At 43.2% G+C, this 27,883-nt stretch overlaps 1 protein-coding gene across 1 annotated transcript; it reads left to right on the top strand.

The window, feature by feature from the left end:
* Positions 1-955: 955 nt before the first annotated feature.
* LOC102803060 (uncharacterized) lies at positions 956-27,842 on the top strand. The gene is made up of 4 exons (XM_078009525.2): positions 956-1,393; positions 21,817-21,976; positions 24,376-25,549; positions 26,018-27,842. The coding sequence occupies exons 1-4, from the start codon at positions 956-958 to the stop codon at positions 26,934-26,936; spliced, it is 2,691 nt and encodes an 896-aa protein (XP_077865651.1). The 3' UTR covers positions 26,937-27,842.
* Positions 27,843-27,883: the final 41 nt, after the last annotated feature.

The following is a 27,883-nucleotide window of genomic DNA, read 5'->3' as shown; positions in this document are numbered from 1 at the left end:
TTTGGAACAAAGGAGGCGTGTATATACGAACAAGAACGGCAAAACTGAAATCGAGTCAATATATATATATATATATATATATATATATATATATATATATATATATATATATATATATATATATATATATATATATATATATATATATATATATATTAATGTATTAATGTATAGTGACAATAGCATGTTAATATCTCAGACATTTCATGCAAAAATGTTTTAAACGACTCTGAAAATTATAGCCGCCTGTGTTGATAACATGTGGCTCGCAGGAGAGATTAATATAATCTTAAAATAGCATCTTATAGTGTAGATTTGCATAGGCGCCTATGGGATAGATTGTTCGCTATTCAAATAAAGCATTCATTGTAATAAAGAACATAAAGCAATAATTCAATACTCGAATGTACCCTTGATGCCTGTATGTTGCTTTTATCATGCAGAATGACGGTGAATACGTATATATTGTCAAGCTAAAAGTGGAATCGTCGGCACTGTGTAAGTCTCCTTTCAGAATAGGCATGTTTCGTTTCAGGTGCGCCATGTGACAGGTTGTTTTAAGGGTCATATCAAAAGATATTTACAGTCCATATATATAGTGGTGCTGTAGGGGCTATTTGATGACAAACGCCGTCATTATACAGCAATTTGTGCCACGATGCCAGTAATCGCCAGAAACCAAGATTTGTGTCATACAATAATGACATAGCATCACGGTTTTAGTCGGTACGTATGTAATTCGTTTGGTGTATGTTTGCGTTGTTTTCAAAACATCGCCAGCTGGTGAACAGTGCCAACTGTTACGTGTGTAATGTTACTGCCGTCATATCGATCGTATCGAAAGCACTGCTAATTTTTTTCAATTCGATACAAAGGAGACATTATTTAATGTTGTTTTGATTTGGTGTACTGGGTATCTCTCTTTTGAGTTGGTGAGGGAGAATCACATATCGAGATGTCGTCAGTTAGCAACAGGACCACTAATGATCACTTCAGTGACAGCAGTTTGAGAGGCAGTCCCGCAATAAATCGCAAGTTGACAGGAGTTCGTGACTTATACCGGTGTGAGACCGCAGAGGAATTTGACATGGATGACGAGCTTGACGAGCCACAGCCACTGAAGCTGTTCGTCCAGCTCCCGACAGAAGACTTGACAACTTTCACCAATCTTTCTTCCGGGATAAAAGTGTTTGACTTAAAAGCACAGATCGAGCTTGTGACGGGTATACCGGGTCAGATTTACACTTTGAATTATTTAGACGGCGTTGATCTCGACGAGGAAAGTCAGTTGATAATAGGAGAGAATATCCGTAACTCGGAAACACTGAGGATCCAGTTACTGGTCAGTTGGAACGGTCTATTCTACGCGACATGGAACGGTAATGTTGACGAGGTGAGTGTTCAAAAGTTGTTTATTTCCAACAATCATTACTCATTCCAATGAAAAGGTTTACATATGATCGCTTCAACGAGTACTAGGTGACTCCATGCCCTGTTTAATTATCTAAAATTATCAGGCATACCACTTTAACTATTGACATGGGTAGAATGAATACCAGTATGTTGTTCTATGGACAATGTCTCCCACGACCAACACATGGTGAATGGAGTTAAATTTTGGCAAACAGATTTCAATGTTATTGTCCCATCTTACAGCCATTGTCGTACATATAATTACACCAATATAGCTTGCAATATCAGTTGTACAAATAAAAAAACATTGTTTGGAGATACCGTAAGGCACCTTTTCTTTATTATTCACATGCTCTGGTTATTGTTGGTCAAACGTCGCGGTTGAAGCCTTTTGAATCTGATTGCTTCGTGCATTCACTATGTCTGCTTGTTGCTGGTTCTTTACTTTTTTGTTTTGACTTTTTTTAAATTGATCTCAAAGTAGTTTTCGTGTTTATGAAGATTGTTAGTCGGTGTTTGTGTTCATATCCCGCAGTGTGACTAGTAGACCAAGAACTATGATATTGGGGGGGGGTGTACATTTAACACATGGGCTAACAGAACGTCAGTAATTGTGGAAAATTTACCCAAAGCTAGTTATGCTACTCAATTTTGCATTCTTACTGAACAGTTTCGGTTACATCGTTGTTATTCACTGTCGCAGTTGAGCTTTAATTGTTTTACAATCGCCTCGCAGGGGCACTTGAGGGTCTTAAGATCTAGGATACGGAGACACAATCATAAAACTTCAAAACAATGGACAAACAATCAATTATAAATCAAATGAACACAATTGTTTTTATTCGAATCGCTGTCGGTCCATTATGTATGGATGTACGTATCGGTTGTTAACGAGCTGATACTTCAACTTGCAACCAATATCACGCTATTGTTCCAAGCTCGGAATTGTCAGCGGATCGATCAATACTCTAGGTCATTACACGTGTTTATGGCGGTGGTGAATGACTCCATCCCGTGCAGATAGTCGAACACGTATGTACAGGCTGCACAGACAAACGAAAGATGTATGCCATCATCGGATATTTTTGTCATGATACTGGAAGAATCTAGTCCGCCCATAGCCATTGTATTGTTGTAGGTGCTTCTCTTGGATGGTAAAAAAAGTAAATAGATAAGAGCTACTTGGACCGTTAAATAACAGTATTATATATATAGTGGACAATATGTGTATATGCTACCAAAAAGGGTCTTTGCCCTAAACGTCTAGCCATTTCAATAGTTACCAAGGACAACGATTACCGAATGTTCTTCTCCGTGATGCGTCCGTAGCATTGTGGAGGTGTTCATTATGCCATGCTGGTGTTGGTTCGTTACTGAGGTGTTCATTATGGTCCAGCCCTGAGTCGTTACAGAGGTGTTCATTATGGTCCAGCCATGATTCGTTACGGAGGTGTTCATTATGGTCAAGCCCTGATTCATTACGGAAGTGTTCAATATGGTTCAGCCATGATTCGTTACGGAGGTGTTCATTATGGTCCAGCCCAGGTTTGTTACTGTGGTGTTCATTATGGTCAAGCCCTGATTCGTTACTGAGGTGTTCATTATGGTCAAGCCCTGATTCGTTACGGAGGTGTTCATTATGGTCAAGCTCTGATTCGTTACGGAGGTGTTCATTATGGTCCAGCCATGATTCGTTACAGAGGTGTTCATTATGGTCAAGCCCTGATTCATTACGGAAGTGTTCAATATGGTTCAGGCATGATTCGTTACGGAGGTGTTCATTATGGTCCAGCCCAGGTTTGTTACTGTGGTGTTCATTATGGTCAAGCCCTGATTCGTTACTGAGGTGTTCATTATGGTCAAGCCCTGATTCGTTACGGAGGTGTTCATTATGGTCAAGCTCTGATTCGTTACGGAGGTGTTCATTATGGTCCAGCCATGATTCGTTACGGAAGTGTTCAATATGGTTCAGCCATGATTCGTTACGGAGGTGTTCATTATGGTCCAGCCCAGGTTTGTTACTGTGGTGTTCATTATGGTCAAGCCCTGATTCGTTACTGAGATGTTCATTATGGTCAAGCCCTGATTCGTTACAGAGGTGTTCATTATGGTCAAGCTCTGATTCGTTATGGAGGTGTTCATTATGGTCCAGCCATGATTCGTTACGGAGGTGTTCATTATGGTCCAGCCCAGGTTTGTTACTGTGGTGTTCATTATGGTCCAGCCATGATTCGTTACAGAGGTGTTCATTATGGCCAAGCCCTGGTTCGTTATGGAGGTGTTCATTATGGTCAAGCCCTGGTTCGCTATGGAGGTGTTCATTATGGTCAAGTACTGATTCGTTACGGAGGTGTTCATTATGGTCCAGCCCTGGTTCGTTACAGAGGTGTTCATTATGGTCCAGCCATGATTCGTTACAGAGGTGTTCATTATGGTCAAGCCCTGGTTCGTTACAGAGGTGTTCATTATGGTCTAGCCCTGATTCGTTACGGATGTGTTCATTATGGTCAAGCCCTGGTTCGTTACAGAGGTGTTCATTATGGTCAAGCCCTGGTTCGTTACGAATGTGTTCATTATGGTCAAGCCCTGGTTCGTTACAGAGGTGTTCATTATGGTCAAGCCCTGATTCATTACAGAGGTGTTCATTATGGCCAAGCCCTGGTTCGTTATGGAGGTGTTCATTATGGTCAAGCCCTGGTTCATTATGGAGGTGTTCATTATGGTCAAGCCCTGGTTCGTTATGGAGGTGTTCATTATGGTCTAGCCCTGATTCGTTACGGATGTGTTCATTATGGTCCAGCCATGATTCGTTACAGAGGTGTTCATTATGGTCAAGCCCTGGTTCGTTACGGATGTGTTTATTATGGTCAAGCCCTGGTTCGTTACAGAGGTGTTCATTATGGTCAAGCCCTGATTCATTACAGAGGTGTTCATTATTGTCAAGCCCTGATTCGTTACAGAGGTGTTCATTATGGTCAAGCCCTGATTCGTTACAGAGGTGTTCATTATGGTCCAGCCATGATTCGTTACAGAGGTGTTCATTATGGTCAAGCCCTGGTTCGTTACGGATGTGTTCATTATGGTCAAGCCCTGGTTCGTTACAGAGGTGTTCATTATGGTCAAGCCCTGATTCATTACAGAGGTGTTCATTATGGTCAAGCCCTGATTCGTTACAGAGGTGTTCATTATGGTCAAGCCCTGGTTCGTTATGGAGGTGTTCATTATGGTCTAGCCCTGATTCATTACAGAGGTGTTCATTATGGTCAAGCCCTGATTCGTTACAGAGGTGTTCATTATAGTCAAGCCCTGATTCGTTACAGAGGTGTTCATTATGGCCAAGCCCTGGTTCGTTACGGATGTGTTCATTATGGTCAAGCCCTGGTTCGTTACGGAGGTGTTCATTATGGTCCAGCCCTGATTCGTTACAGAGGTGTTCATTATGGTCCAGCCATGATTCGTTACAGAGGTGTTCATTATGGCCAAGCCCTGGTTCGTTATGGAAGTGTTCATTATGGTCCAGCCATGATTCGTTACTGAGGTGTTCATTATGGTTCAGCCATGATTCGTTACAGAGGTGTTCATTATGACCAAGCCCTGGTTCGTTATGGAGGTGTTCATTATGGTCCAGCCCTGATTCATTACGGAGGTGTTCATTATGGTCCAGCCATGATTCTTTACTGAGGTGTTCATTATGGTTCAGCCATGATTCGTTACAGAGGTGTTCATTATGGCCAAGCCCTGATTCGTTACGGAGGTGTTCATTATGGTCCAGCCATGATTCGTTACAGAGGTGTTCATTATGGCCAAGCCCTGGTTCGTTATGGAGGTGTTCATTATGGTCCAGCCCTGATTCATTACGGAGGTGTTCATTATGGTCCAGCCCTGATTCGTTACTGAGGTGATCATTATGGTCAAGCCCTGGTTCATTATGGAGCAGTTCATTATGGCCAAGCCCTGGTTCATAGCGGAGGTGTTCATTATGGTCAAGCCCTGGTTCGTTACGGAGGTGTTCATTACGGGCCAGCCCTGATTCGTTATGGAGGTGTTCATTATGGTCAGTCCCTGGTTCGTTACTGAGATGTTCATTATGGTCAAGCTCTGATTCGTTACTGAGGTGTTCATTATGGTCCAGCCATGATTCGTTACAGAGGTGTTCATTATGGTCAAGCCCTGATTCGTTACTGAGGTGTTCATTATGGTCAAGCCCTGGTTCATTATGGAGGTGTTCATTATGGTCAAGCCCTAGTTCGTTACGGAGGTGTTCATTATGGTCAAGCCCTGGGTCGCTACGGAGGTGTTCATTATGGTCAAGCCCTGATTCGTTACTGAGGTGTTCATTACGGTCCAGCCCTGATTTGCTATGGAGGTGTTCATTATGGTCAAGCCCTTATTCGTTACGGAGATGTTCATTATGGTCAAGCCCTGATTCATTACGGAGGTATTCATTATGGTCAAGCCCTGGTTTGTTATGGAGGCGTTCATTATGGTCAGTCCCTGGTTTTATTACAGAGGTGTTCATTATGGTCAAGCCCTGGTTCGTTATGGAGGTGTTCATTATGGTCAAGCCCTGGTTCGTTATGGAGGTGTTCATTATGGTCAAGCCCTGGTTCGTTATGGAGATGTTCATTATGGTCAAGCCCTGGTTCGTTATGGAGGTGTTCATTATGGTCAAGCCCTGGTTCGTTACTGAGGTGTTCATTATGGTCCAGCCCTGATTCGTTACTGAGGTGTTCATTATGATCAAGCCCTGATTCGTTACGGAGGTGTTCATTATGGTCAAGCCCTGGTTCGTTATGAAGGTGTTCATTATGGTCAAGCCCTGGTTCATTATGGAGGTGTTCATTATGGTCAAGCCCTGGTTCGTGATGGAGGTGTTCATTATGGTCTAGCCCTGATACATTACGGGGGTGTTCATTATGGTCTAGCCCTGATTCGTTACAGAGGTGTTCATTATGGTCTAGCCCTGATTCGTTACAGAGGTGTTCATTATGGTCTAGCCCTGATTCGTTACAGAGGTGTTCATTATGGTCAAGCCCTGGTTCGTTATGGAGGTGTTCATTATGGTTAAGCCCTGGTTCTTTATGGAGGTGTTCATTATGGTCTAGCCCTGATTCGTTACTGAGGTGTTCATTATGGTCTAGCCCTGATTCGTTACAGAGGTGTTCATTATGGTCCAGCCCTGATTCGTTACAGAGGTGTTCATTATGGTTAAGCCCTGGTTCGTTATGGAGGTGTTCATTATGGTCTAGCCCTGATTCGTTACTGAGGTGTTCATTATGGTCTAGCTCTGATTCGTTACAGAGGTGTTCATTATGGTCTAGCCCTGATTCGTTACAGAGGTGTTCATTATGGTCCAGCCCTGGTTCGTTACAGATGTGTTCATTATGGTCAAGCCCTGGTTCGTTATGGAGGTGTTCATTATGGTCAAGCCCTGATTCGTTACAGAGGTGTTCATTATGGTCCTGCCCTGATTCGTTACAGAGGTGTTCATTATAGTCTAGCCCTGGTTCGTTATGGATGTGTTCATTATGGTCTAGCCCTGGTTCGTTATGGATGTGTTCATTATGGTCAAGCCCTGATTCGTTACTGAGGTGTTCATTACGGTCAAGCCCTAGTTCATTATGGAGGTGTTCATTATGGTCCAGCCATGATTCGTTACTGAGGTGTTCATTATGGTCAATCCCTGGTTCTTTACGGAGGTTTTCATTATGGTCCAGCCCTGGTTCGTTACTGAGGTGTTCATTATGGTCCAGCCTTGTTTTGTTATGGGGGTGTTCATTATGGTCCAGCCTTGTTTCGTTACGGAGGTGTTCAATATGTTCCAGCCTTGTTTCGTTATGGAGGTGTTCATTATGGTCCAGCCTTGTTTCATTACGGAGGTGTTCAATATGGTCCAGCGCTGATTCGTTACGAAGGTGTACACTATGGTCCAGCCTTGTTTCGTTACGGAGGTATTCAATATGGTTCAGCCTTGTTTCTTTACAGAGGTGTTCATTATGGTCCAGCCTTGTTTCGTTACGGAGGTGTTCAATATGGTCCAGCCCTGATTCATTACGGAGGTGTTCAATATGGTCCAGCCATGAATTGTTACTGAGGTGTTCATTATGGTCAATCCCTGGTTCTTTACGGAGGTTTTCATTATGGTCCAGCCCTGGTTCGTTACTGAGGTGTTCATTATGGTCCAGCCCTGGTTCGTTATGGAGGTGTTCATTATGGTCAAGCCCTGGTTCGTTATGGAGATGTTCATTATGGTCAAGCCCTGGTTCGTTATGGAGGTGTTCATTATGGTCAAGCCCTGGTTCGTTACTGAGGTGTTCATTATGGTCCAGCCCTGATTCGTTACTGAGGTGTTCATTATGATCAAGCCCTGATTCGTTACGGAGGTGTTCATTATGGTCAAGCCCTGGTTCGTTATGAAGGTGTTCATTATGGTCAAGCCCTGGTTCATTATGGAGGTGTTCATTATGGTCAAGCCCTGGTTCGTGATGGAGGTGTTCATTATGGTCTAGCCCTGATACATTACGGGGGTGTTCATTATGGTCTAGCCCTGATTCGTTACAGAGGTGTTCATTATGGTCTAGCCCTGATTCGTTACAGAGGTGTTCATTATGGTCTAGCCCTGATTCGTTACAGAGGTGTTCATTATGGTCAAGCCCTGGTTCGTTATGGAGGTGTTCATTATGGTTAAGCCCTGGTTCTTTATGGAGGTGTTTATTATGGTCTAGCCCTGATTCGTTACTGAGGTGTTCATTATGGTCTAGCCCTGATTCGTTACAGAGGTGTTCATTATGGTCCAGCCCTGATTCGTTACAGAGGTGTTCATTATGGTTAAGCCCTGGTTCGTTATGGAGGTGTTCATTATGGTCTAGCCCTGATTCGTTACTGAGGTGTTCATTATGGTCTAGCTCTGATTCGTTACAGAGGTGTTCATTATGGTCTAGCCCTTATTCGTTACAGAGGTGTTCATTATGGTCCAGCCCTGGTTCGTTACAGATGTGTTCATTATGGTCAAGCCCTGGTTCGTTATGGAGGTGTTCATTATGGTCAAGCCCTGATTCGTTACAGAGGTGTTCATTATGGTCCAGCCCTGATTCGTTACAGAGGTGTTCATTATAGTCTAGCCCTGGTTCGTTATGGATGTGTTCATTATGGTCTAGCCCTGGTTCGTTATGGATGTGTTCATTATGGTCAAGCCCTGATTCGTTACTGAGGTGTTCATTACGGTCAAGCCCTAGTTCATTATGGAGGTGTTCATTATGGTCCAGCCATGATTCGTTACTGAGGTGTTCATTATGGTCAATCCCTGGTTCTTTACGGAGGTTTTCATTATGGTCCAGCCCTGGTTCGTTACAGAGGTGTTCATTATGGTCAAGCCCTGGTTCGTTACAGAGGTGTTCATTATGGTCTAGCCCTGATTCGTTACGGATGTGTTCATTATGGTCAAGCCCTGGTTCGTTACAGAGGTGTTCATTATGGTCAAGCCCTGGTTCGTTACGAATGTGTTCATTATGGTCAAGCCCTGGTTCGTTACAGAGGTGTTCATTATGGTCAAGCCCTGATTCATTACAGAGGTGTTCATTATGGCCAAGCCCTGGTTCGTTATGGAGGTGTTCATTATGGTCAAGCCCTGGTTCATTATGGAGGTGTTCATTATGGTCAAGCCCTGGTTCGTTATGGAGGTGTTCATTATGGTCTAGCCCTGATTCGTTACGGATGTGTTCATTATGGTCCAGCCATGATTCGTTACAGAGGTGTTCATTATGGTCAAGCCCTGGTTCGTTACGGATGTGTTTATTATGGTCAAGCCCTGGTTCGTTACAGAGGTGTTCATTATGGTCAAGCCCTGATTCATTACAGAGGTGTTCATTATTGTCAAGCCCTGATTCGTTACAGAGGTGTTCATTATGGTCAAGCCCTGATTCGTTACAGAGGTGTTCATTATGGTCCAGCCATGATTCGTTACAGAGGTGTTCATTATGGTCAAGCCCTGGTTCGTTACGGATGTGTTCATTATGGTCAAGCCCTGGTTCGTTACAGAGGTGTTCATTATGGTCAAGCCCTGATTCATTACAGAGGTGTTCATTATGGTCAAGCCCTGATTCGTTACAGAGGTGTTCATTATGGTCAAGCCCTGGTTCGTTATGGAGGTGTTCATTATGGTCTAGCCCTGATTCATTACAGAGGTGTTCATTATGGTCAAGCCCTGATTCGTTACAGAGGTGTTCATTATAGTCAAGCCCTGATTCGTTACAGAGGTGTTCATTATGGCCAAGCCCTGGTTCGTTACGGATGTGTTCATTATGGTCAAGCCCTGGTTCGTTACGGAGGTGTTCATTATGGTCCAGCCCTGATTCGTTACAGAGGTGTTCATTATGGTCCAGCCATGATTCGTTACAGAGGTGTTCATTATGGCCAAGCCCTGGTTCGTTATGGAAGTGTTCATTATGGTCCAGCCATGATTCGTTACTGAGGTGTTCATTATGGTTCAGCCATGATTCGTTACAGAGGTGTTCATTATGACCAAGCCCTGGTTCGTTATGGAGGTGTTCATTATGGTCCAGCCCTGATTCATTACGGAGGTGTTCATTATGGTCCAGCCATGATTCTTTACTGAGGTGTTCATTATGGTTCAGCCATGATTCGTTACAGAGGTGTTCATTATGGCCAAGCCCTGATTCGTTACGGAGGTGTTCATTATGGTCCAGCCATGATTCGTTACAGAGGTGTTCATTATGGCCAAGCCCTGGTTCGTTATGGAGGTGTTCATTATGGTCCAGCCCTGATTCATTACGGAGGTGTTCATTATGGTCCAGCCCTGATTCGTTACTGAGGTGATCATTATGGTCAAGCCCTGGTTCATTATGGAGCAGTTCATTATGGCCAAGCCCTGGTTCATAGCGGAGGTGTTCATTATGGTCAAGCCCTGGTTCGTTACGGAGGTGTTCATTACGGGCCAGCCCTGATTCGTTATGGAGGTGTTCATTATGGTCAGTCCCTGGTTCGTTACTGAGATGTTCATTATGGTCAAGCTCTGATTCGTTACTGAGGTGTTCATTATGGTCCAGCCATGATTCGTTACAGAGGTGTTCATTATGGTCAAGCCCTGATTCGTTACTGAGGTGTTCATTATGGTCAAGCCCTGGTTCATTATGGAGGTGTTCATTATGGTCAAGCCCTAGTTCGTTACGGAGGTGTTCATTATGGTCAAGCCCTGGGTCGCTACGGAGGTGTTCATTATGGTCAAGCCCTGATTCGTTACTGAGGTGTTCATTACGGTCCAGCCCTGATTTGCTATGGAGGTGTTCATTATGGTCAAGCCCTTATTCGTTACGGAGATGTTCATTATGGTCAAGCCCTGATTCATTACGGAGGTATTCATTATGGTCAAGCCCTGGTTTGTTATGGAGGCGTTCATTATGGTCAGTCCCTGGTTTTATTACAGAGGTGTTCATTATGGTCAAGCCCTGGTTCGTTATGGAGGTGTTCATTATGGTCAAGCCCTGGTTCGTTATGGAGGTGTTCATTATGGTCAAGCCCTGGTTCGTTATGGAGATGTTCATTATGGTCAAGCCCTGGTTCGTTATGGAGGTGTTCATTATGGTCAAGCCCTGGTTCGTTACTGAGGTGTTCATTATGGTCCAGCCCTGATTCGTTACTGAGGTGTTCATTATGATCAAGCCCTGATTCGTTACGGAGGTGTTCATTATGGTCAAGCCCTGGTTCGTTATGAAGGTGTTCATTATGGTCAAGCCCTGGTTCATTATGGAGGTGTTCATTATGGTCAAGCCCTGGTTCGTGATGGAGGTGTTCATTATGGTCTAGCCCTGATACATTACGGGGGTGTTCATTATGGTCTAGCCCTGATTCGTTACAGAGGTGTTCATTATGGTCTAGCCCTGATTCGTTACAGAGGTGTTCATTATGGTCTAGCCCTGATTCGTTACAGAGGTGTTCATTATGGTCAAGCCCTGGTTCGTTATGGAGGTGTTCATTATGGTTAAGCCCTGGTTCTTTATGGAGGTGTTTATTATGGTCTAGCCCTGATTCGTTACTGAGGTGTTCATTATGGTCTAGCCCTGATTCGTTACAGAGGTGTTCATTATGGTCCAGCCCTGATTCGTTACAGAGGTGTTCATTATGGTTAAGCCCTGGTTCGTTATGGAGGTGTTCATTATGGTCTAGCCCTGATTCGTTACTGAGGTGTTCATTATGGTCTAGCTCTGATTCGTTACAGAGGTGTTCATTATGGTCAAGCCCTGATTCGTTACAGAGGTGTTCATTATAGTCAAGCCCTGATTCGTTACAGAGGTGTTCATTATGGCCAAGCCCTGGTTCGTTACGGATGTGTTCATTATGGTCAAGCCCTGGTTCGTTACGGAGGTGTTCATTATGGTCCAGCCCTGATTCGTTACAGAGGTGTTCATTATGGTCCAGCCATGATTCGTTACAGAGGTGTTCATTATGGCCAAGCCCTGGTTCGTTATGGAAGTGTTCATTATGGTCCAGCCATGATTCGTTACTGAGGTGTTCATTATGGTTCAGCCATGATTCGTTACAGAGGTGTTCATTATGACCAAGCCCTGGTTCGTTATGGAGGTGTTCATTATGGTCCAGCCCTGATTCATTACGGAGGTGTTCATTATGGTCCAGCCATGATTCTTTACTGAGGTGTTCATTATGGTTCAGCCATGATTCGTTACAGAGGTGTTCATTATGGCCAAGCCCTGATTCGTTACGGAGGTGTTCATTATGGTCCAGCCATGATTCGTTACAGAGGTGTTCATTATGGCCAAGCCCTGGTTCGTTATGGAGGTGTTCATTATGGTCCAGCCCTGATTCATTACGGAGGTGTTCATTATGGTCCAGCCCTGATTCGTTACTGAGGTGATCATTATGGTCAAGCCCTGGTTCATTATGGAGCAGTTCATTATGGCCAAGCCCTGGTTCATAGCGGAGGTGTTCATTATGGTCAAGCCCTGGTTCGTTACGGAGGTGTTCATTACGGGCCAGCCCTGATTCGTTATGGAGGTGTTCATTATGGTCAGTCCCTGGTTCGTTACTGAGATGTTCATTATGGTCAAGCTCTGATTCGTTACTGAGGTGTTCATTATGGTCCAGCCATGATTCGTTACAGAGGTGTTCATTATGGTCAAGCCCTGATTCGTTACTGAGGTGTTCATTATGGTCAAGCCCTGGTTCATTATGGAGGTGTTCATTATGGTCAAGCCCTAGTTCGTTACGGAGGTGTTCATTATGGTCAAGCCCTGGGTCGCTACGGAGGTGTTCATTATGGTCAAGCCCTGATTCGTTACTGAGGTGTTCATTACGGTCCAGCCCTGATTTGCTATGGAGGTGTTCATTATGGTCAAGCCCTTATTCGTTACGGAGATGTTCATTATGGTCAAGCCCTGATTCATTACGGAGGTATTCATTATGGTCAAGCCCTGGTTTGTTATGGAGGCGTTCATTATGGTCAGTCCCTGGTTTTATTACAGAGGTGTTCATTATGGTCAAGCCCTGGTTCGTTATGGAGGTGTTCATTATGGTCAAGCCCTGGTTCGTTATGGAGGTGTTCATTATGGTCAAGCCCTGGTTCGTTATGGAGATGTTCATTATGGTCAAGCCCTGGTTCGTTATGGAGGTGTTCATTATGGTCAAGCCCTGGTTCGTTACTGAGGTGTTCATTATGGTCCAGCCCTGATTCGTTACTGAGGTGTTCATTATGATCAAGCCCTGATTCGTTACGGAGGTGTTCATTATGGTCAAGCCCTGGTTCGTTATGAAGGTGTTCATTATGGTCAAGCCCTGGTTCATTATGGAGGTGTTCATTATGGTCAAGCCCTGGTTCGTGATGGAGGTGTTCATTATGGTCTAGCCCTGATACATTACGGGGGTGTTCATTATGGTCTAGCCCTGATTCGTTACAGAGGTGTTCATTATGGTCTAGCCCTGATTCGTTACAGAGGTGTTCATTATGGTCTAGCCCTGATTCGTTACAGAGGTGTTCATTATGGTCAAGCCCTGGTTCGTTATGGAGGTGTTCATTATGGTTAAGCCCTGGTTCTTTATGGAGGTGTTCATTATGGTCTAGCCCTGATTCGTTACTGAGGTGTTCATTATGGTCTAGCCCTGATTCGTTACAGAGGTGTTCATTATGGTCCAGCCCTGATTCGTTACAGAGGTGTTCATTATGGTTAAGCCCTGGTTCGTTATGGAGGTGTTCATTATGGTCTAGCCCTGATTCGTTACTGAGGTGTTCATTATGGTCTAGCTCTGATTCGTTACAGAGGTGTTCATTATGGTCTAGCCCTGATTCGTTACAGAGGTGTTCATTATGGTCCAGCCCTGGTTCGTTACAGATGTGTTCATTATGGTCAAGCCCTGGTTCGTTATGGAGGTGTTCATTATGGTCAAGCCCTGATTCGTTACAGAGGTGTTCATTATGGTCCAGCCCTGATTCGTTACAGAGGTGTTCATTATAGTCTAGCCCTGGTTCGTTATGGATGTGTTCATTATGGTCTAGCCCTGGTTCGTTATGGATGTGTTCATTATGGTCAAGCCCTGATTCGTTACTGAGGTGTTCATTACGGTCAAGCCCTAGTTCATTATGGAGGTGTTCATTATGGTCCAGCCATGATTCGTTACTGAGGTGTTCATTATGGTCAATCCCTGGTTCTTTACGGAGGTTTTCATTATGGTCCAGCCCTGGTTCGTTACTGAGGTGTTCATTATGGTCCAGCCTTGTTTTGTTATGGGGGTGTTCATTATGGTCCAGCCTTGTTTCGTTACGGAGGTGTTCAATATGTTCCAGCCTTGTTTCGTTATGGAGGTGTTCATTATGGTCCAGCCTTGTTTCATTACGGAGGTGTTCAATATGGTCCAGCGCTGATTCGTTACGAAGGTGTACACTATGGTCCAGCCTTGTTTCGTTACGGAGGTATTCAATATGGTTCAGCCTTGTTTCTTTACAGAGGTGTTCATTATGGTCCAGCCTTGTTTCGTTACGGAGGTGTTCAATATGGTCCAGCCCTGATTCATTACGGAGGTGTTCAATATGGTCCAGCCATGAATTGTTACTGAGGTGTTCATTATGGTCAATCCCTGGTTCTTTACGGAGGTTTTCATTATGGTCCAGCCCTGGTTCGTTACTGAGGTGTTCATTATGGTCCAGCCCTGGTTCGTTATGGAGGTGTTCATTATGGTCAAGCCCTGGTTCGTTATGGAGATGTTCATTATGGTCAAGCCCTGGTTCGTTATGGAGGTGTTCATTATGGTCAAGCCCTGGTTCGTTACTGAGGTGTTCATTATGGTCCAGCCCTGATTCGTTACTGAGGTGTTCATTATGATCAAGCCCTGATTCGTTACGGAGGTGTTCATTATGGTCAAGCCCTGGTTCGTTATGAAGGTGTTCATTATGGTCAAGCCCTGGTTCATTATGGAGGTGTTCATTATGGTCAAGCCCTGGTTCGTGATGGAGGTGTTCATTATGGTCTAGCCCTGATACATTACGGGGGTGTTCATTATGGTCTAGCCCTGATTCGTTACAGAGGTGTTCATTATGGTCTAGCCCTGATTCGTTACAGAGGTGTTCATTATGGTCTAGCCCTGATTCGTTACAGAGGTGTTCATTATGGTCAAGCCCTGGTTCGTTATGGAGGTGTTCATTATGGTTAAGCCCTGGTTCTTTATGGAGGTGTTTATTATGGTCTAGCCCTGATTCGTTACTGAGGTGTTCATTATGGTCTAGCCCTGATTCGTTACAGAGGTGTTCATTATGGTCCAGCCCTGATTCGTTACAGAGGTGTTCATTATGGTTAAGCCCTGGTTCGTTATGGAGGTGTTCATTATGGTCTAGCCCTGATTCGTTACTGAGGTGTTCATTATGGTCTAGCTCTGATTCGTTACAGAGGTGTTCATTATGGTCTAGCCCTTATTCGTTACAGAGGTGTTCATTATGGTCCAGCCCTGGTTCGTTACAGATGTGTTCATTATGGTCAAGCCCTGGTTCGTTATGGAGGTGTTCATTATGGTCAAGCCCTGATTCGTTACAGAGGTGTTCATTATGGTCCAGCCCTGATTCGTTACAGAGGTGTTCATTATAGTCTAGCCCTGGTTCGTTATGGATGTGTTCATTATGGTCTAGCCCTGGTTCGTTATGGATGTGTTCATTATGGTCAAGCCCTGATTCGTTACTGAGGTGTTCATTACGGTCAAGCCCTAGTTCATTATGGAGGTGTTCATTATGGTCCAGCCATGATTCGTTACTGAGGTGTTCATTATGGTCAATCCCTGGTTCTTTACGGAGGTTTTCATTATGGTCCAGCCCTGGTTCGTTACTGAGGTGTTCATTATGGTCCAGCGCTGATTCGTTACGAAAGTGTACACTATGGTCCAGCCTTGTTTCGTTACGGAGGTATTCAATATGGTTCAGCCTTGTTTCGTTACAGAGGTGTTCATTATGGTCAAGCCCTGGTTCGTGATGGAGGTGTTCATTATGGTCTAGCCCTGATACATTACGGGGGTGTTCATTATGGTCTAGCCCTGATTCGTTACAGAGGTGTTCATTATGGTCTAGCCCTGATTCGTTACAGAGGTGTTCATTATGGTCTAGCCCTGATTCGTTACAGAGGTGTTCATTATGGTCAAGCCCTGGTTCGTTATGGAGGTGTTCATTATGGTTAAGCCCTGGTTCTTTATGGAGGTGTTCATTATGGTCTAGCCCTGATTCGTTACTGAGGTGTTCATTATGGTCTAACCATGATTCGTTACAGAGGTGTTCATTATGGCCAAGCCCTGGTTCGTTATGGAGGTGTTCATTATGGTCAAGCCCTGGTTCGCTATGGAGGTGTTCATTATGGTCAAGTACTGATTCGTTACGGAGGTGTTCATTATGGTCCAGCCCTGGTTCGTTACAGAGGTGTTCATTATGGTCCAGCCATGATTCGTTACAGAGGTGTTCATTATGGTCAAGCCCTGGTTCGTTACAGAGGTGTTCATTATGGTCTAGCCCTGATTCGTTACGGATGTGTTCATTATGGTCAAGCCCTGGTTCGTTACAGAGGTGTTCATTATGGTCAAGCCCTGGTTCGTTACGAATGTGTTCATTATGGTCAAGCCCTGGTTCGTTACAGAGGTGTTCATTATGGTCAAGCCCTGATTCATTACAGAGGTGTTCATTATGGCCAAGCCCTGGTTCGTTATGGAGGTGTTCATTATGGTCAAGCCCTGGTTCATTATGGAGGTGTTCATTATGGTCAAGCCCTGGTTCGTTATGGAGGTGTTCATTATGGTCTAGCCCTGATTCGTTACGGATGTGTTCATTATGGTCCAGCCATGATTCGTTACAGAGGTGTTCATTATGGTCAAGCCCTGGTTCGTTACGGATGTGTTTATTATGGTCAAGCCCTGGTTCGTTACAGAGGTGTTCATTATGGTCAAGCCCTGATTCATTACAGAGGTGTTCATTATTGTCAAGCCCTGATTCGTTACAGAGGTGTTCATTATGGTCAAGCCCTGATTCGTTACAGAGGTGTTCATTATGGTCCAGCCATGATTCGTTACAGAGGTGTTCATTATGGTCAAGCCCTGGTTCGTTACGGATGTGTTCATTATGGTCAAGCCCTGGTTCGTTACAGAGGTGTTCATTATGGTCAAGCCCTGATTCATTACAGAGGTGTTCATTATGGTCAAGCCCTGATTCGTTACAGAGGTGTTCATTATGGTCAAGCCCTGGTTCGTTATGGAGGTGTTCATTATGGTCTAGCCCTGATTCATTACAGAGGTGTTCATTATGGTCAAGCCCTGATTCGTTACAGAGGTGTTCATTATAGTCAAGCCCTGATTCGTTACAGAGGTGTTCATTATGGCCAAGCCCTGGTTCGTTACGGATGTGTTCATTATGGTCAAGCCCTGGTTCGTTACGGAGGTGTTCATTATGGTCCAGCCCTGATTCGTTACAGAGGTGTTCATTATGGTCCAGCCATGATTCGTTACAGAGGTGTTCATTATGGCCAAGCCCTGGTTCGTTATGGAAGTGTTCATTATGGTCCAGCCATGATTCGTTACTGAGGTGTTCATTATGGTTCAGCCATGATTCGTTACAGAGGTGTTCATTATGACCAAGCCCTGGTTCGTTATGGAGGTGTTCATTATGGTCCAGCCCTGATTCATTACGGAGGTGTTCATTATGGTCCAGCCATGATTCTTTACTGAGGTGTTCATTATGGTTCAGCCATGATTCGTTACAGAGGTGTTCATTATGGCCAAGCCCTGATTCGTTACGGAGGTGTTCATTATGGTCCAGCCATGATTCGTTACAGAGGTGTTCATTATGGCCAAGCCCTGGTTCGTTATGGAGGTGTTCATTATGGTCCAGCCCTGATTCATTACGGAGGTGTTCATTATGGTCCAGCCCTGATTCGTTACTGAGGTGATCATTATGGTCAAGCCCTGGTTCATTATGGAGCAGTTCATTATGGCCAAGCCCTGGTTCATAGCGGAGGTGTTCATTATGGTCAAGCCCTGGTTCGTTACGGAGGTGTTCATTACGGGCCAGCCCTGATTCGTTATGGAGGTGTTCATTATGGTCAGTCCCTGGTTCGTTACTGAGATGTTCATTATGGTCAAGCTCTGATTCGTTACTGAGGTGTTCATTATGGTCCAGCCATGATTCGTTACAGAGGTGTTCATTATGGTCAAGCCCTGATTCGTTACTGAGGTGTTCATTATGGTCAAGCCCTGGTTCATTATGGAGGTGTTCATTATGGTCAAGCCCTAGTTCATTACGGAGGTGTTCATTATGGTCAAGCCCTGGGTCGCTACGGAGGTGTTCATTATGGTCAAGCCCTGATTCGTTACTGAGGTGTTCATTACGGTCCAGCCCTGATTTGCTATGGAGGTGTTCATTATGGTCAAGCCCTTATTCGTTACGGAGATGTTCATTATGGTCAAGCCCTGATTCATTACGGAGGTATTCATTATGGTCAAGCCCTGGTTTGTTATGGAGGCGTTCATTATGGTCAGTCCCTGGTTTTATTACAGAGGTGTTCATTATGGTCAAGCCCTGGTTCGTTATGGAGGTGTTCATTATGGTCAAGCCCTGGTTCGTTATGGAGGTGTTCATTATGGTCAAGCCCTGGTTCGTTATGGAGATGTTCATTATGGTCAAGCCCTGGTTCGTTATGGAGGTGTTCATTATGGTCAAGCCCTGGTTCGTTACTGAGGTGTTCATTATGGTCCAGCCCTGATTCGTTACTGAGGTGTTCATTATGATCAAGCCCTGATTCGTTACGGAGGTGTTCATTATGGTCAAGCCCTGGTTCGTTATGAAGGTGTTCATTATGGTCAAGCCCTGGTTCATTATGGAGGTGTTCATTATGGTCAAGCCCTGGTTCGTGATGGAGGTGTTCATTATGGTCTAGCCCTGATACATTACGGGGGTGTTCATTATGGTCTAGCCCTGATTCGTTACAGAGGTGTTCATTATGGTCTAGCCCTGATTCGTTACAGAGGTGTTCATTATGGTCTAGCCCTGATTCGTTACAGAGGTGTTCATTATGGTCAAGCCCTGGTTCGTTATGGAGGTGTTCATTATGGTTAAGCCCTGGTTCTTTATGGAGGTGTTCATTATGGTCTAGCCCTGATTCGTTACTGAGGTGTTCATTATGGTCTAGCCCTGATTCGTTACAGAGGTGTTCATTATGGTCCAGCCCTGATTCGTTACAGAGGTGTTCATTATGGTTAAGCCCTGGTTCGTTATGGAGGTGTTCATTATGGTCTAGCCCTGATTCGTTACTGAGGTGTTCATTATGGTCTAGCTCTGATTCGTTACAGAGGTGTTCATTATGGTCTAGCCCTGATTCGTTACAGAGGTGTTCATTATGGTCCAGCCCTGGTTCGTTACAGATGTGTTCATTATGGTCAAGCCCTGGTTCGTTATGGAGGTGTTCATTATGGTCAAGCCCTGATTCGTTACAGAGGTGTTCATTATGGTCCAGCCCTGATTCGTTACAGAGGTGTTCATTATAGTCTAGCCCTGGTTCGTTATGGATGTGTTCATTATGGTCTAGCCCTGGTTCGTTATGGATGTGTTCATTATGGTCAAGCCCTGATTCGTTACTGAGGTGTTCATTACGGTCAAGCCCTAGTTCATTATGGAGGTGTTCATTATGGTCCAGCCATGATTCGTTACTGAGGTGTTCATTATGGTCAATCCCTGGTTCTTTACGGAGGTTTTCATTATGGTCCAGCCCTGGTTCGTTACTGAGGTGTTCATTATGGTCCAGCCTTGTTTTGTTATGGGGGTGTTCATTATGGTCCAGCCTTGTTTCGTTACGGAGGTGTTCAATATGTTCCAGCCTTGTTTCGTTATGGAGGTGTTCATTATGGTCCAGCCTTGTTTCATTACGGAGGTGTTCAATATGGTCCAGCGCTGATTCGTTACGAAGGTGTACACTATGGTCCAGCCTTGTTTCGTTACGGAGGTATTCAATATGGTTCAGCCTTGTTTCTTTACAGAGGTGTTCATTATGGTCCAGCCTTGTTTCGTTACGGAGGTGTTCAATATGGTCCAGCCCTGATTCATTACGGAGGTGTTCAATATGGTCCAGCCATGAATTGTTACTGAGGTGTTCATTATGGTCAATCCCTGGTTCTTTACGGAGGTTTTCATTATGGTCCAGCCCTGGTTCGTTACTGAGGTGTTCATTATGGTCCAGCCCTGGTTCGTTATGGAGGTGTTCATTATGGTCAAGCCCTGGTTCGTTATGGAGATGTTCATTATGGTCAAGCCCTGGTTCGTTATGGAGGTGTTCATTATGGTCAAGCCCTGGTTCGTTACTGAGGTGTTCATTATGGTCCAGCCCTGATTCGTTACTGAGGTGTTCATTATGATCAAGCCCTGATTCGTTACGGAGGTGTTCATTATGGTCAAGCCCTGGTTCGTTATGAAGGTGTTCATTATGGTCAAGCCCTGGTTCATTATGGAGGTGTTCATTATGGTCAAGCCCTGGTTCGTGATGGAGGTGTTCATTATGGTCTAGCCCTGATACATTACGGGGGTGTTCATTATGGTCTAGCCCTGATTCGTTACAGAGGTGTTCATTATGGTCTAGCCCTGATTCGTTACAGAGGTGTTCATTATGGTCTAGCCCTGATTCGTTACAGAGGTGTTCATTATGGTCAAGCCCTGGTTCGTTATGGAGGTGTTCATTATGGTTAACCCCTGGTTCTTTATGGAGGTGTTTATTATGGTCTAGCCCTGATTCGTTACTGAGGTGTTCATTATGGTCTAGCCCTGATTCGTTACAGAGGTGTTCATTATGGTCCAGCCCTGATTCGTTACAGAGGTGTTCATTATGGTTAAGCCCTGGTTCGTTATGGAGGTGTTCATTATGGTCTAGCCCTGATTCGTTACTGAGGTGTTCATTATGGTCTAGCTCTGATTCGTTACAGAGGTGTTCATTATGGTCTAGCCCTTATTCGTTACAGAGGTGTTCATTATGGTCCAGCCCTGGTTCGTTACAGATGTGTTCATTATGGTCAAGCCCTGGTTCGTTATGGAGGTGTTCATTATGGTCAAGCCCTGATTCGTTACAGAGGTGTTCATTATGGTCCAGCCCTGATTCGTTACAGAGGTGTTCATTATAGTCTAGCCCTGGTTCGTTATGGATTTGTTCATTATGGTCTAGCCCTGGTTCGTTATGGATGTGTTCATTATGGTCAAGCCCTGATTCGTTACTGAGGTGTTCATTACGGTCAAGCCCTAGTTCATTATGGAGGTGTTCATTATGGTCCAGCCATGATTCGTTACTGAGGTGTTCATTATGGTCAATCCCTGGTTCTTTACGGAGGTTTTCATTATGGTCCAGCCCTGGTTCGTTACTGAGGTGTTCATTATGGTCCAGCGCTGATTCGTTACGAAAGTGTACACTATGGTCCAGCCTTGTTTCGTTACGGAGGTATTCAATATGGTTCAGCCTTGTTTCGTTACAGAGGTGTTCATTATGGTCCAGCCTTGTTTCGTTACGGAGGTGTTCAATATGGTCCAGCCCTGATTCATTACGGAGGTGTTCAATATGGTCCAGCCCTGGTTCGTTACAGAGGTGTTCATTATGGTACAGCTCTGGTTTTTTATGGAGCTGTTCATTATTATCCATCCCTGGTCTCTTACATATCTTAGCCATAAATGATACTTTCAGCATACAGTAATGGGCCTGTGGGTGACTGTCTATTTTGACGAACTCGATAGTTATGCATAACGTGTCTAACAAGATATTGACCAGACCTGTACAAATTTTCAAATATCAATGCAGTGTACCTTCATAATTGCAATTCAACATAAAATTCGATCTGATTTTAATTCAAATATCAATTCTGGTATTTAAACTCATTTCCCTTCTACAGGTGTATTACAATGGTGGCGTTCAGTTGCTCAACGATGCTTGCTTCAATGTGCAGGATGCCCCCGTCATCCAGAGAGTGATTGCCGAGCGGGCATTCGTAGCATTGTTTATTGCCTCCCATCGTGGACACGTTAAGATGGCAGAAGCGTTGTTGGCAGTCGGTAAGTATTCATCTTCCAGGGCCAGTGCCACAGTGGCGGATCCAGCAAAATGTATTGGAGGAGTCCAAGCTTCGCTTAAGATATACGGAGCGTAAATCGCAGAGAAGCTATGCGTAATCCAGATGATAAGAATCGTCATGCGTTTGGGGGGGGGCATGGCCCCCCCTGGTCCCCCTATGAATCCGCCACTGCAGTACCATACCACGGCGATAATGTCAGTCCAATCAGTATTGTTAGATACATATAGTTTTAAAAATAGTTTATCAGAGAACGTTAGCTCTGGAAAACGGAGTTCCTATTCCTGTGACCTGTGATGCCTCACACCCCAGCAGTGTTAAAGGGTGGTGGTCGTCGCGCTGCGCATGTGCGACATTTGTGTTGATAAATATTAATTTTCCCACAATACAATGCGCTCTGCTAATGAAATCACAAGCATGAGGTTGACCTGGGCGCGACTTGCAATAATTACCGCCGGTGATTCATTCAATACCTTTGAATCAACTAAAATACCTAATTAAAGCTTGGTAACGTCTAAACTTGTACTCGTTGATCTGCGCAACAGCCAAAGTGGCCATCTTTGTTTATAAGAGATTCATATATCTAGCGCATGCGTGGTGCGACTATCGCCCCTTTAATGAGTACAAAGTTCGCTTTGTCATTATATTTATTGAAATGCACACCCCACACATGATTTTGATCTTCTGTATATGCTCAGGAGAGGGTGAAATCGTTCAACGTCAGCACATTCATAGTTGGGATTGTTTAGTCTAACTGAACAGTTAATACTAGTATTCACAGTGACGTGCACGTAGATTCAGTGGGTACCAGGAACCATATCGTCTAGAACGAACGAACCACTTAAGAGAAGATATAATTGATTGGAAAAACAATTGGCATGTTCCTGGCTGTTATTTTTTTTTAGATATAAATGAGTTTATTAAAGTCATTAATATTTATTGGCCATTCTACATCGCAAGAATGTCAATTTCACAAAATAAATGAAATCTGGTGCAGTTTTGTGAACCATAAGACCTCCAAACACGCATTGTCTAATAGGTTTTAGATTCTAACACCACATGGATGGAACGGAGACAATACAAAATGTCGGCCCGTGCCGTTTCTTAGCAAAATAACACATAGTCACATTCCGCAAAAGGTAGTCCGTGACTTGCGCGAAATGCTTGCTTTTCCTGAACCTTTAAAACTGGTGTCTTCTGATAAGTAAATAGTTTTGTTGTTCTGTTTTATCCGAATAATAAAAAGATGAATATAATACAGCGTATCTTTAACATTAGCATTATGGTATCGATATATCTACCGTGGTAAATGATGTTGACTCAGTGCTTGTTTATTCATTAGTTATCGCAAAGTTTGTGAACACTGTTGTCATAGTGAAGTTTCGTAAACTTTTTCAGTAATAACATCCAGAGAACCCAATTATATCCACAATTGTGTGTTTGTTGATAAATCTCAACTCATTAGTTACGTTTACGCGTGTCCAAGTAGGTTAATTGAACGGCCCAGAATACATACTTACAACGAGTATGAATAGAACCTCCAGCATTATTCCGTCCCACGAAGCGTAACCATAACTACTGGGTACGCTTTAATTCAAAAGTGTTTCACTTGGTTCGTTTAGACGCATTGTAATGGATAGTCGAAAACCGTTTAGTTCGAAACTGTAGATTCTATTTCATTATTTATGGTCCAGATTGTTCAATGTACCTGTTGATTTTTTACAAGCGTTAGGCTCGATCTATACCAGTTTATGGAGACGTATTGACCGTAGATTTATTAATACACGAACAATTACAATATTATACTTGTGAAGAAATCAATTCTTATCGGTAATCCTATCGGACTAACTTGAAAGTTATCTAGCAAAAGCTTCTTTAAAAATAACTTACCCGGAAAAGCCTTATTTTCACTACACCGAACTCTTAATTATAATCTACTGTCTATTATACCTTCAAAATATGAATCTTATTACAAACTTAAAGTCTTCAGAAATAAATAACTAGTAAATAAGAAACTAAGTAACAAAGTGGAATCTGAGTAGTATTTTCGTGACTGAATGTAAAATGTTCACTATTAGACGACATCTCAAATTTCAAGATACTGAATTTATTTAATGTGTTGTTTCTACATATTTAAAATGTACATACAATCTGAGTGATTCATGCATTTGAGCTAATTAATTTCTTTTATACCCAAACCTTTCACAAGATTTCACAATTTCACGAGATTAAATAAATAAATATAACCCTATCACATAAATATGTACATGCGGTCAGTAATATATATTTGTAAGTGTGAAGGTGGTAAGGATAATAGTGATTTTGGTGGCGCATTGAACTTTGCTTGTTTTGATGTGGTTAATATTGTTGATATCCCCTCAGGAGCTGATTTGACTGGACGGACCTCTTACGGAAGGACAGTACTACATGCAGCAGCCAGCCAGGGACATTTGGAAATCATTGATTTACTGCTTGCAAATGGGGCTATCAGCAAGGAAAGCGACTACGAAAATAAAACCGCTCAGGAGATTGCTAGTGAGTTCGATAAAAAGCAATGCGTGAAAAGACTTTGGTTGTACCAGTGGAAATTACGATCTGGAAGGAAGTCCGTGTCAAAGGTCAGCAACGATGCGCCAATGAAGCTTCCAGAATCGTCGTCGCCGATAGCTTCTCCGCGAAGCATGAAAATGTCGTTCAAAGCTGCCCCGGGACAGGCTTATTTCGTATATCGAAAAAACCAACCGCCAACAAGAAAAGTTGAATTGAAAGGGAACAAGTGCGGACAGCTTACTAGAAGCGAATGTACCACCGTCAACGAAAAACAGCTACACGTCGTACAGTTCAACGATTCTATTCCGTTCCCACCATGCAACTCACCCCGGGTGCTGACCCCGGCAATTATCCGTACACCGTCCACCTCTCGACCCGGTACGGCGACTAGAAATCATCGCGTGAAAGAGAATTCACTTACAGCAAAGATTTTGGAATTACATTTACAGAAAGTGGGGGATAATTCTTTTGGTCGCGAAACATTCCAGTCCTTTGACGGATCTGAAATCGGTAAGCGGGTCGTTGCACGTGAAGGCGTCTCAAGAAAAGTGCCACCAGCGCACACATGTAACCTCGTCCAACCAGTTAAAAATGTCAAGAATTTAAATGAAAAAGAAGTGAATTCTACACACAGCAACGTTGAAATAAACAATAACATCGACGATTCACTAGATAAAATGAAAAAAACTTGTCTCCTCGAAGAAGAAACGCTACACGAAACAACCAGCATATTAGTTGCCGAGGAGTTGCAATCCTGGGAAGAGGGGGCCGATGAAGATGATGAAGAGGGAAGTGATGAAGAAAACAAAACTAGTAGTGATGAGAATGAGGATGCAATTGAAATCCAGCAGGTAGAGAGAGACATAAATGTAGCGACAAAGTGTTCGAAAGCTTCCGGACAGAGATCGTATTCTGCCCCTTTGTATCGCGGTCCTTCCCATCTGTGCTCAAGTAGACCGACATCTGCAGCGACAACCAGAAGTGTTCCCGCTCTTCTATATAGACGGTTAGTAAAAGCTGTGGTTTGTTCACACCAAAATGTTCATCAGTTTAAAAGTCACGTGTTATATATATATATATATATATATATATATATATATATATATATATATATATATATATATATATATATATATATATATATATATATATATATATATATATATATATATATATATATATATATATATAATATTGTTATTGAAGAATGCATGTTGATGACCAAATGTTATTATGATTAAATTTAATTAAAAATGTTGTAATTCGACAAAAAATAAAAACCATTAATACGCACTGGAATGTGCAGTAGAGCGCGCATTCAGATGTGTGCAACAAGAACGTAGTTTTTAGTTTATGATAAATCATCGTGAAATGTAGTGTATATATACATTATCTCCGTGGCAGTTCCATGCACGCATGATTTCATTCAAATCTTACCCTTTCTCATACTTTACACGTTGTTTATATTTCACAGGGCAAGGTCAGCTATACCGCGTCCAAAAACTTGGAACATATTTTTGGAAATGAAACGAAGACAGAATTTTCCGGACAAAGACGACTACGAAAAACAGCAACATAACTTGGAAGCTTTCGAAAAATGGGTGAGTACAAAGAAACAAGAAATTAAACTTAGAACGAAAAGTTCGGAAGAGCAGCCAGGTACGATGCGTCCCAGTGACCCGGACGCGTTCAAAAAGTGGTTGCAAGAGAAGAAACAAAGAGGACAATTGCCTAAGAAACGAGACGAGGAAGATGAAGAATTCGATCCTTCAGAATTTGTGCCTCATATACTTGGGACCGTATCTTTTGAGGAATGGGCCAAAGCAAAAGAACAGCGTCGGAAAAAAGAACAAGAAAAAAAGGGGAACACGAATGAGATGTCAAGGGAGAAACTTGTGAGGATGAAACAGACTGAAAGGGGAAAGCAATTTTCCAAGTCACGCGAGACATGCGAGAAGTGGCTTCTCGATAAAAAATACAAAGAGAAACTCTCCCGTCAATTATTGATTGAGAATCGCGCGGCGTTGCAAAGAAAAATTGAAGAAGAAAAACGACGCCGTGCCCCTAGGGGAATTTCGTATATAGAGTGGGTGAATCGAAAAGTTGAATCCTGCCGAACAGTCACCGATCCCAAACGTGACACAGCATCGACAAAAAAACAAGAATCAGAGTGTGAATTCAAGGCCAATGCGTTCAAAGAATGGCGTGAGCGGAAACATCGGGAAAAGTCCGTACGTAGAGTCACGTGGGCCCAGGAAAACAAAATAGTTGGCCGCCGCGATAAAGATAAACGGAAAAGTGCGTCAGAATCGTATACTTATTGGTTGACAGATAAACTCAAAAAAGACGTGGAAAAAGAAAGAACTCTTTTGACACAACTCCAAAAATCTTGACAGATAAGTTTGAAAACTTGAATGTTAACTTTGGGAAAATGTACGGTTTTCACACAATACGACTCGAGGCATCAACGATGCGGTTGAACCGATGTCGGTAATCTACAAAACCTAAAATTTGAAAAGAAATATAGTTAAAAGGATATCTCGATGGTAAATTGTTTACATGTATTGAGTTGTGGCAATCGCTATGTACTATATATAAAGATAAACTTAATTACTTTGACTTCATTTGACGGTGCTTTCACAACTTTTTCATTGGAAAAATGCAACATCCGATTTTTGAGTTGCGCCCTCTGACGGGGACGACTAATTAATATGTCTGGTGCGTAACATGATGGGGTCACTCGATTTGAAAAATGTATCTACGGTAGGTCGGGATATGACAAACTGATACGATACAGTTCATAGCAGCATACCGTATGGTGTGATGTTTTTTCACCAATTGATACCAGCCTGGAGAGTATTGAAACAGGGTCATGCCACTATATAGTAGAATCACGACCCTTCACCGTTAACTGAGTCAGACACTTGGGACAGAACTGGATACATTTCCAATCCCATACCGACAAATAAACTATTTTGAAGACGACTAATTTAAAGGGTGGCCCAACTTTGACAGGGTGTAAAAGTGTGTTATTGATTGGTAGAGCACTCATGTACTACTAGTATTGTAAACGATGACCTACGTGAGGTCATCAAAGGAAATGATCTATTGTTATATGACCTACCTATTGTTATGTGACCTATTGTTACGTGACCTATTGTTATATGACCTATTGTTATATGACCTATTGTTATACTGTGGTTCAGCCAGTAACATGTGTATGGAAATGAAACTATTATCTGCATTCTTACTTTTGTTTTGTTTTTATGAATTTTCATTAAATATATGTTCAAGAACAAGTTTGTCTTCATTGCCAGTATGCCACGTGGAGATAAACTTA

Source organism: Saccoglossus kowalevskii, chromosome 6 (genome assembly GCF_978046115.1).
Source record: "Saccoglossus kowalevskii chromosome 6, keSacKowa6.1, whole genome shotgun sequence".
Taxonomy (NCBI): Eukaryota; Metazoa; Hemichordata; class Enteropneusta; family Harrimaniidae; genus Saccoglossus; species Saccoglossus kowalevskii.
Note: the sequence above shows the minus strand (reverse complement) of the source record. Positions and strands in the feature narration are given on the sequence as shown.

Excerpts from the sequence above, each read along its gene's own strand:
- LOC102803060 (XM_078009525.2), top strand. The coding sequence starts at position 956 with ATGTCGTCAGTTAGCAACAGGACCACTAATGATCACTTCAGTGACAGC. Across the intron at positions 1,394-21,816 it reads GGAACGGTAATGTTGACGAG|GTGTATTACAATGGTGGCGT; the intron begins GTGAGTGTTCAA and ends TCCCTTCTACAG. Across the intron at positions 21,977-24,375 it reads AGAAGCGTTGTTGGCAGTCG|GAGCTGATTTGACTGGACGG; the intron begins GTAAGTATTCAT and ends ATATCCCCTCAG.